Here is an 11,501-nt window from a genome sequence, read left to right as displayed (position 1 = left end):
ATGTCCACCATGACAAATTGTCCTGTTGTGTCATATTCAGTTACAACATGAACATCTGGTAATCCGAGTCTATCTCTGGATATAGTTCATTATACAATGTTTGCAGGTTGATCTGATTGTGATTTACATATAATTATATGTGTATCCTAATGGTGATAAAAAGCCAACAGTCTGTGTCTGTGATGTAGACATCCACCTCATTGCCTGGCCCGATTACTTTATGAGTATGAGGAATCATGTGTCATTGTCATGTCATGGCCTGCAATAGTTTTCGATATCATAGCACTCAGATAGCTTTGAAAATCTGTAGCCTGGTTAGTGGAAATATCTGATGTCATCTTTCATAAATATTATTATGTTAAAAAATAAATCTTACACCCATGTAATCATCTAATAGTGAATCAAAGCATGCAGGAAATGCTTCTGTTCACTGACAAGATATATAGCAGATTAGAAGTAAATTTCTGCACCAGATACAGACTTAGTTCTTATCCTGAGAAGATCACTCACACTGATCCCACTAATTATCGGTACAGACATAAGTCACAACCAGATTAGCATGCAACTAATTGATGATGAACTGGATTCAGAAAGAAAATCAACATTACCTGGGTTGCATGTATAACTGGATGTGACACAACAGGACAAATTGATGGTATATGCAAACGGTTATTGAATGTATTCGAGAAAGCTCCACTGGTTATATCTGAAGCTCTTAGCCAGCTTGGAATTAGATGAATCATACAAAGAGGTCAGTACTCCATGGTACTAAGCTTAAGGGTCATTTGTATAATTGATGCAGCTATTCTGAGAGGATAGAAGTTCAAGACACCATCACCAAACCAAAGTGTGGAAACACTGCCAAATATCTAATAATAGCATACCCAAAGAGCACATCTCCAAGCAAATATCCTAGCTTAGGATTCCCTGCTACATCCAGTGATCTAGACCCATGGTTGGATCAAGGATATATTTGTAAATGTGGTTGAAGGTGTAAGCTGCACCAGAGGCTGTGATAGAACTGATCAGATGTAACTGTGGTATCAGTAAGTGTTCAGGTTGTTAATGTGTCATTGTGAATTACAGTTTACAATTGGTCTGTTCCTCTATTTCATTAGTTTAAAATCTAGAACATGAAAGTAATTAGTAAAGCAATATTTTAATTATTTCACATAAAATGTATGTGGACTAGGAGGAAAAGTATTTGCTAAATGATAAAATTGGTGGCCATTTTTAAATTTGCATATGGCTGCCATTTTGAATTTTAATGTGGTTCCATGACTGGAGGATGGTTATAAAAATGTCGCCCTTTAATTCATTGATTCTAAAAATGTACAGACAAAAATAATTGTGCTTCTGCCTTAACCGGAAGTTACGATATATGAAAAATACATTTAAATGGTGGCCATATTGAATTTCAAGATGGCTGCCATGATTGGATGACTATAAAAATGTTATCAATAAATTCATGGCTACATAAATATACATATAAACAAAAATATTGTGTTTTTATGTTAACCGAGAGTTGAGATATATGGAAAAATATATTAAAATGGTGGCCATTTTGAATTTCAAGATGGATGCTTAGGTCAAACAACAATTTTTGTTTTCACATCATTCACTGAGCTCATAAATGTAAACAGATACCTAAATTGTTGTTGTGGGTCAACTGTGAGTAAATATATATATAAGAATATTTAATTGGTGGCCATTTTGAATTTCAAGATGGCTGTCATGCCCAAATGTCTAAATAAAATGTTATCAGCGAGTTCATTGCCTTCAAAAATATAAATAGACACAAGAATTGTGTTTCTATGTTAACTGGGAGTCAAAATATATGTAAAATTTCCCAAAATTATGGCCATTTTAAATTTTAAGATGGCCACCATGATCAAATGAATGAAAAAAAATGCTACCAATGGATTTCTAATTCCCTCGTGAAATAATTTTCACTTGTCGCTTGCTAAAGCTTGTGACAAGTGAAAATTATTTCACTCGGGACATAAATTTGATAATAACTGGTAACTTGTTTGTGTGTTTGTGTTTGTATATATATATATATATATATATATATATATATATATATATATATATATATATATATAAAGAGGTTATTACCAGTGTTTTTCGGTATCGTCAATATCATATATTAGGAATAAAAAATTGTATAATGCGAGCATAATACATTATTTTTGACGATACCGAAATACACGAGGGTAATAATTTCTTTATCATATAATCTCAAGCTTCATACAACATGTTTTTGTAAACTGTACACACAACTTTAATTCCAGTCCGCCATTACTAGATATTCAAATGACGTAAGAATATGTGGCGCGTTGTATTTTTGAATGGAAATGACGTCAAACGCGAATGACGTCATTTTGGATGTCCTTACATCAAAATAAATTAGGGCCTAACGTTTTTTTGTTTTTGAACGCTGGACAGCTTTCAGTGTCAAATTGCCATTGACATTTTTTTACTTGATGACTATGAATGCATATGTCAATCATGGAGTGTCACCCAAGTACGTTTGCTTAAATGTTAATAAATCTAGTGCCGAGACCTCGACTAATTTATATCTAATTTGCAAAGTTATCAAATTCTTAAAAGTATGTGATCTGAAAAATATCACATACTTCGATTGCACTAAAAATGTAAGATATTATACGATATATATATATATATATATATATATATATATATATATATATATATATATATATATATATATATATATATGTGTGTGTGTGTGTGTGTCTCTCTCTCTCTCTCTCTCTCTCTCTCTCTCTCTCTCTCTCTATATATATATACTGAACAAAAAAAGAAACTTCCGATTTGTACATATAGTATGTGTTGTGTTAAAGAATTCATTGTGTAATGAAATTATATATTAGTAGTATTAGCCGTGAGCTGTATTATCAGGATTCATGAATTTTATCGATTATTTTTGCACTGTTAATCGTCGACAACGTGAAATTCAATTTGCACGTGCATGCATGGTTCGACATGTCCCGTGTGGTATTCAGTCAATTTGTTTTACTTGTCTTACTGACATTGTTGTCAAGTGAACGAAAACGCTTAAAAATTTGTAAAAAAAAATAACGTTTTTTTTTTTACATCGTAGCATTTTTAGTATACCAAGAATACCCAATAATTTACGCAAACGGGCGATTGGCATGCTTGATGCTGGCATGTCGACAGAAGACGTTGCAAGGTATGTTAGGAGTTCTAGTCGAGCAATACGAAATCTTCGCGTAAGATTTCGAACGACAGGAAGCACCAACGACTTGCCACGTCGCGGACGTCCGCGTGTTACAACGCGTGGTCAAGACCGCTATATCATGAACACGCATTTGCGCAATCGATTCCAAACTGCCACTGCTACTGCTGCTAACACACCTGGGCTTCATAATAACCGAATCAGTGGGCAAACTGTTCGTAATCGTCTGCGGGAGAACGGTTTACATGCACGACATCCTTACGTCGGATGCGTTTTAACGCAACGTCATCGTCTAAATTGGGCACGTGTACACACTCGTTGGATACGGCGACGCTGGAGTACCGTTCTTTTTTCGGATGAATCCAGATTTTCTTTACAACGTGGTGATGGCAGGGTGCGCGTCTACCGTAGGAGAAATGAACGCTATGCTGACTGTTGTGTTCTTGAACGAGATCGTTTCGGGGGTGGGGGCTGTGTCATGGTCTGGGCAGCCATTGCCCATGGTTATCGTTCACCACTAGTCGTCATTGATGGCAATTTAAATGCTCAACGTTACCGCGATGACATTCTCGCTCATCACGTCATTCTTCTGTTCCATAACAACGCCAACATCTCGATTTTTCAGCATGATAATGCCACCTCTCATACAGCTAGAGACACTGTAAATTTTCTTAGGACAAATAACATTGATTTCATTGATGACTGGCCCGCTAAAAGTCCTGATCTCAACCCCATCGAGCATGTCTGGGATAGTCTGGATAGACGATTGAGGCGTCGTCCCAACCCACCCGCTAACGTCAACGAACTTTGTCAAGCGCTCATTCAGGAATGGAACAATATTCCACAGGCAGAAATCAACACTTAGTCAATTCTATGCGTCTGCGATGCACTGCAGTGGTCAATTCAAGAGGTGGCCATACCCGTTATTGAGTAGGTGGGGTTTTTTTTAACCTCTACCACACTTGGTCAAAAGTTCTCCCAGTTTCTGTTAACCTATGGCCATGATTTTTGCACCAAGCGATGCATCATGGAAGACTCTTTAAACGCATATATAATTATATACTACTCAAAAGAATTTAAACCAAATAGTTTCAGAGTGTATTAGATTGATTCCATATTTACAAAAACCCACAAATAAACGTCACTGTATACAAGAAAGTCACATGACATGCTGTCAAAGTTGAAGGTTGTCAAACATGGATTTTATACATTAGAACATTCGTTTAATAGTGTGTGAATCCACCCCTGGTGCGAATACACTCGACACATCGTTGCCTCATGCTGTTGATCAGACGTCTGAAGAACTCTTGGGGAATGGCCTGCCACTCTGCCATAAGAAGTTGACCCAGATCATGAAGGTTGGCCGGAGGGGCATGGTTATCCCGAACTTTCCTGCCTAATTCGTCCCAGGCGTCCTCTATTGGGGCCAAGTCAGGCGAATATGCTGGCCAATCCATCCTGGCGATATCTTGTTGTCTGAGAAAGTCCGTTACCACCCTGGCGCGGTGGGGTCTGGCATTGTCATCCTGCAGAACTGCCCCGCCGCCAATCTGCTGAAGGCCTGGGAGAACCAACGGCCGGATAATCTCATTCAGATAGCGGATTCCATTCAGATAGCCATCCACCACATAGAGGGGGGTCCTGTGGTGGATACAGATGCCGCCCCACACCATGACGCTGCCACCACCGAACCGGTGACGTTGTCTAACGTTAACGTCAGCGAAGCGCTCCCCAGGACGTCTGTAGACACGAACCCGATCGTCGTTGAAATGGAGACTAAACCTGGACTCATCAGTGAAAATCACTCGACCCCACTGAACACGTTGCCACCGCAGATGAAGTGTGCACCAGTGACGTCTGGCCGTTTTGTGACGTGGTAGGAGTGGTGGTCGAACAGCCTGGCGACGGCAGCGTAGATTATTGGCTCTCAGACGATTGCGTATGGTTTGATCAGACACTCGAGTTCCAGTAGCAGTCCGCAGATTGTCACGTAATCGGCGTGCAGTGGTTGTGCGTTGACGTAGAGCCATATTGGTGATGTAGCGGTCCTCTCTATTTGTAGTGCTTCGGGGTCTTCCCGAACGTGGACGATTTCGAACAGAATTCGTTGCTTGGTACCGTTGCCACAGTCGGCCAACGACACTCTGACTGACACCAAGTCTCAGCAACATTTCTTTGCGTATTGCCATCCTGAAGCCAAGCAATAGCCCTTCCTCGATCTTCGATAGTCAGTTGACGTCGTACCATTGTCGAATTTGGAGTGTGCACCGTACACGAACGCAAGCTCCAATTATACGGAAATTCAGCATTACGAACATGGAATACACATGCAAAGCGTGCAAATGAAGCGCTTTGTGAAAAAGCAAGTTATGGGCACTTAGCAGACCTTTCGCTTTCGCCCTAATTTACGTGCAAATGTAAGCATGTTTTCGCCATTAGAACTAGTCGACAGTGTCAATGACAGTGGATTTTAATTCATTTATGGGTTGCTTAGACCCACTTTCATCAAAATGGAACAATACCATGCGTGACATTATTGTCTAGCTAATATAATTGACATTCAGAAAATAATGTCGAAAATATCGTCTGACCCTTAAATTCTTTTGAGTAGTATATAACAATTATTCCCCCGGTTTGTTTTCATCAAGTTATGTTCAAGCAAAGTTAGCGGAAGTTTCTTATTTTGTTCAGTATATATATATATATATATATATATATATATATATATATATATATATATATATACACACACACACACACCAGTGAAACCCCTATAAACCGGACACCCTTGAGACCAATAAACATGTCAAGAGGAATCCGGTTTAGAGAGATTCAATTATGTACTGGTTCTTAAAGAGGGACTCAAAAACGTCCAGTTTTGAGGGTATTCCGGTTTACAGAAGGTGCGGTCTCGACAGGTTTTACATTGTGTGTGTGTGCGTCTATATATATATATTGGGGGGGGGGGGGGGGGTCAGTCAGATTTTTGCCCGAATCTGGATTGCATTTATTCATGTTAGCATTACTACCAAACATCTATGTAGGTTTGCAAACAAATCAATATGCATTTTTACATTGATTACAACCAACAGTGTGGGTAGAGTGATAGAAATACATCGTGAAAAGGTTTTAGACCTTCTCATTTTGCCCAAATACTTATCGTTTTTTGACCGAATATGAGGATTTGCTCCTGCAAGTGGGGAGGGGGGCACCCGCACCCGTTTGTCCTAAAAGAAATATTCCTCTCCTTCCCTTCTGCAAATATTTGTTTATGGACATCCCAAGCACATTGAGCTATTTGGTGTAGACCTACTTGTGACATAATGGTTATTTTGACAGTTTGTAAATAGAGCGAGGAAACACCTCAGCACATTTCAAATCACAGCTGTTTGGTGACGTACGAGTAACAGTTATTTTGACATTTGGTAAACAGATAAGAACTCTACTCCCACATAGGCTACTCCTACCGACAAAACAGCAAGGCATAATTTATATGCACTTTTCCACAATATGAATGGAACAGTAGATACTACAGAATTTATTACGAGGTTACAGGATCTGGGTCTTGTCCCATGAAACGATCTTAGCGCCAAGATCAGCATAGTTATTCATTTAAGGTGATCTTAGCACCAAGATCATTTCGTGGAACGGGGCTCAGTGCTGTAGCAGCACAATGCACAGGGCTCCAGAGTTTGAGGCTATCAACAATCAGCTAATGGGTTATGGGACTGTCGCAGCTAAAAAGTTAATCTATCAACTCATCTCTTAGGTGACAGATGAATGAAACGGCCAATTTTGATGAAGCACAGACCCTTTATGTATATTTTTTTTACTTTTGGATCGAAATTTAAATGGCTATAAAATTGATATGTGCAAAGAGAGTAAAAGCAAATATTGTGGTAATATATCAAATTTACCAATATACACCCAAGCTTTCTGCCAGAACATAATTTGAGTGTACGTAATAAAAACAAAATACTAAGTGCTCCAACGAGGTGGTTATGGGTTTGAATTGTTTTGAAACTGGACACTGCATTTTATGTGCTTTGACAAAATTTAAAGAGCAGTTCTCTATCATCTATATAAAAATTATATCCATTAATTTCCAAGATTTTAGGGTACTTAATTTTACCACTCTCCAGCAAAAACCCAGACACCAAATTTACTTGGGTATACTAACCTATGGAATCACATTGATTTTTTACCAACAAACATCAGATTTATTAAGTATATTAATCTGTGCATGTGGACTGAACTAATAACTTCAGCTTGACAGCCAAGCTGGATTACAGAGCTCACACAATTACATACAAGTAATACTACTGTGACAAAACTCCTTTACAGTGTGTTTGAATTTACACACCAACAACAATTATAGTATCAATCCCGTTTTTCTTAAGACATTACCTATCTCATGAAAAAAACCCACAGACAATAATTAAAAGAAAAAACAACTGAACTCTGTTTTATGAATACAGTTTTATGTCCAACATTGTACACTGCTCAGTATGTTAACACAAGGCAGCATTATATATGTTGGTCAAATGTGAAACACATATATACAGTCACAAAATCTGTCATTGTTTATACTACCAACAAACTATTTGTCGACTAAATAAATAAAAACTGCTGTTATTTAGATATCCCAGCAACATCCCCAGCTGGAGGCTTCGCAAATGGTTTCCCTTGCTTTTTCCGCTCACGGTACATTGTTACAGCACGTTGAAACTGAAAAATAATAATTCACCAAAATAAAATAAAAGTTTTGTTATGTTTAATACTACCACTACAGCCACATTCATTTATTAATCATTGGTTATTGCATGTCAAACATTTACTAAGTTTGACATATTCTTAGAGAGGAAATCTGCTACATTTTAATTTTAGTAGCAAGAGATCTTTTATATACACCATCCCAGACAGGATAGCACATACCACTGCCATTGATATACCAGTCATGGTGCACTAGTCAAAATAAGGAAATAGCCCAATGGGCTCACCAATGAGGATCGATCTTACACTGACCATACATCAGGCGAGTGCTTAATCCCTGGGCTACGCACCACCCTCCTCAACATTAAGACAGTAAAAGTAAAACGGAAGATATCATGCAAACTGTAAGCAATGAAAATCTTCTCCGTTAAAATTTATTATAATCTGTACGCTCATGAATCACAGCAAGTGAGAGTATTCTACAATGACTTTATAAGCTGTCAAGTACATGTATTTTGTTTTCAATTATAACTGAAAAACCCCCCAAGTATGTACTATTATAAATTATGTGTAGCTGATATCAGAAAATATTGTGAAAGCCAAAATATTACACATGTATGTATGTATGTTCAGCGCATACACCACAGGGGGTAAAATATACCACTGTCCAATACCTGGGGCAAGTGGAATTTGATGGTTGGAAAACTGATCTGCAATTAAATTATCAATACATTCAATAGCGCCTACTTCTATTTATTATAGGCACCAAATAACAAATTCAAGAGCTGTGTTTATATATATTGTACATGTATGTGTATGTCCATGTGTGTGTGTAAACGATTGGTGCAAATATTAAAGTACCTTGAAAAGCATAACATGTATCATTATGACATAGAAACATAATTGTGCGATTTTTAATATGTACTCAATGACAAGCATACATGTGAAAGTACAGGTATTTATAACTGTATGTTGTGTATTACGGTACATCTGGAAGTAGATTCAAAGTTTCAACCATAAAACTTTAAGAAAGCCATCATGTGGCCGTCACTGTAATAAACCTGATGAAACAACTTCACTAAAATGTCATGCTGGAGAGTGGCAATCCTCCTATATACGAAATACCTAAAACAATTGCTGTGGGAGACAAATTCTTATGTTCGAGCCCTGCATTTCTTGTTTACATTTATAACATGATCACAATGTTTTGTTAAAACCTATTACTGTAAAATACTTAATTTGTTTGCATGTGAATAAAATTTGACAGAAAAATTGTAGTCTTGTTCTTGAAACCAGATATTGTTAGTTTTTGCTGTACGAGGCTAGTAGTAACAATGCAGCATTTAAATATTTTAATCAATAAAGCAATGAATAATAAACATGCATGATAATAAAAGGTGTTGTATAAGTTTCTTTCGTAAGTGCTGACGATCAGATAAAAGCAACTCATGTGTTAAACAACAGAAGTAAACATGTATGTGCACTGTGTTAAAAATGTTGAAATTTAAAAATCTGGCTGCAATTTGTAATTTCCAGTTTTGTTTATAGATATATACTATACGCCCTACACATTTCACCTTCACCCTAAAGGTTTTGCTCATTGGTCAAACACAAACTATATTGATCTTCGTTTAGTATTTTGACAGCGATATATAAATATTGTTTAAATTAAACTTGAGCTAGCATTGCACCTTCAACTTTTGTTTTGTTTTTTGCATTTGGTTTTTGATACCAATAGAATATTTTTTAAAAGTGCACATTTAGCACATTGGCTTGTGTAATGTAAGGTTATGGTATTAAATTGTAATCAATAAACGTGTTCATAACGGGGTTTTTTTATTGGGGGAATGGGAGATTCACAAAAATAAATGCTCATGGATTGACTAATTGTCATTAAATCGTAAAAATGTAATCCTGTGAAAAATAAAGTATTTAACAGAACTTTCTTTTTAAATAAAGTTTTCAATAACGTGCACACACACAAAATTGTTTAGTGGTATATAGCAACTATTTCACCTAAATGGTCCTTGACCTTTGTTGATATGTTTATATTATAACTCTATTTCGGTCGACTGGGAGCAACCATATAAAATGTTTTAGTTGCCAAATCAGTTGCAACATGTGGGGGGGGGGGGGGGGGGGGGAGAGGGAAAATTTAGGACAAAGCCTTTAAAAAGCAGAACAGTACTTAAAATATCAACAAATAATTTTCAACTAAATGTATTTGAGAATTCACCTCTTTTGACTTTGTGATACATTCTGATAAGTCTTCTAACTCAGCAGAACATATCTCTGCAGCTTTCTTGGGTCCGGTTCGACTTGAACACCGATAGAAATCCATCTCAAAATCTCTACAGTTGCCACCTTGATGACTCATCCATTTCACCATTGGCTTTGTCATTGGGTTGTACCATACTGGAAGTGCCATTCCTGTAAAATACAGATAAAACAATTTAATTTGAATTTGGTATAATCATTCAATTTTCAGGGGCGGGAGATAGGCTCGATCTCTGCCGGTAGACCTTTTGGGCTATTTCCCATACCAACTGGTGCACCATGACTGGTATATCAAAGGCCATGGTATATGTTATCCTGTCTGTGGGATGGTGCATATAGTATTATAAAAGATCCCTTGGTAAGACCACAGGTACCCCCAAACAGAAACCCCTAATACAAATACTACAGTTACATATATATAAAGAGTAACGGTAAAAACTTTCGGACAAGAATTTACGATGTTCATGTATTGAAAAGCTCATCACAAAGCACATACCAAACGCATCATCAAAAACTACCTTTACTCTTTATTACATAATGTTACTATAACATACCTGATGTTAATGTTTGGGAATACCTTTGGGTAAGATTTCCTTTGCCAACTTTGTACTAATGGAAAAATTGGCAGGTTTCCTCTCTACTGCAATGCATGTCAGAATTACCAAATATTTAACATCCAATAGCCAATGATTAATAAATCAGTGTGCTCTAGTGGTGTTGTTAAACAAAACAAACTTTAACTTGTGTTAAGGTGTTTTGACTTTCATCAGTGTCACTGTCGGAAATAGGTGACGTTTGGATATAGATACTAGAGCATAGTACTATACAATAACGCAACCTTTGTCAAACCTAGTTTTGTATTAGCATCTTGCATAACTTTTAAGATACGGATAATATTCTAAAGGTTCGATCTAAACAACGGAAAAAATACTAGGCATTTAAAAGAAATCTTACCGTTGATTACAAGTACAAAATCATAAGTCCTTGACACTTTTTAACTGATACTTGTTGTGTTCATTCTCATAACCAGTCTATTACTTTCTTCTGTTGGAATATCACTTCTTCTTGTATGGGCACCACAGATTTTTCAGAAATTAACCTTAGCTGCAAGGACCGTTCCAAAATTGGTCACATGGTGTGGGCAGATGATCGCAAGGCGCTGAAATTATTATTTTATATGTATTGAATTTTTGCTACATAAAAATTTACCAATTTTAATTTATTTGCCTACTAACATATATATAATTAATATGCAAGCATGCTATCCTGGGTACACGTTATTTATCTT

At 36.9% G+C, this 11,501-nt stretch overlaps 1 protein-coding gene across 1 annotated transcript; it reads right to left on the bottom strand.

Moving 5' to 3' along the window:
• Positions 1-7,687: 7,687 nt before the first annotated feature.
• Positions 7,688-11,278, bottom strand: LOC121375645 (NADH dehydrogenase [ubiquinone] iron-sulfur protein 5-B-like). The gene is made up of 3 exons (XM_041503200.1): positions 11,168-11,278; positions 10,173-10,366; positions 7,688-7,951 (listed from the first exon to the last, which is right to left on the bottom strand). Exons 2-3 carry the CDS (start codon positions 10,362-10,364, stop codon positions 7,856-7,858), a joined length of 288 nt encoding a protein of 95 aa, XP_041359134.1. The 5' UTR covers positions 10,365-10,366; positions 11,168-11,278; the 3' UTR covers positions 7,688-7,855.
• Between the last annotated feature and the right edge of the window lie 223 nt (positions 11,279-11,501).

Source organism: Gigantopelta aegis, chromosome 6, assembly GCF_016097555.1.
Source record: "Gigantopelta aegis isolate Gae_Host chromosome 6, Gae_host_genome, whole genome shotgun sequence".
In the NCBI taxonomy this organism is placed as follows: domain Eukaryota; kingdom Metazoa; phylum Mollusca; class Gastropoda; order Neomphalida; family Peltospiridae; genus Gigantopelta; species Gigantopelta aegis.
Note: the sequence above shows the minus strand (reverse complement) of the source record. Positions and strands in the feature narration are given on the sequence as shown.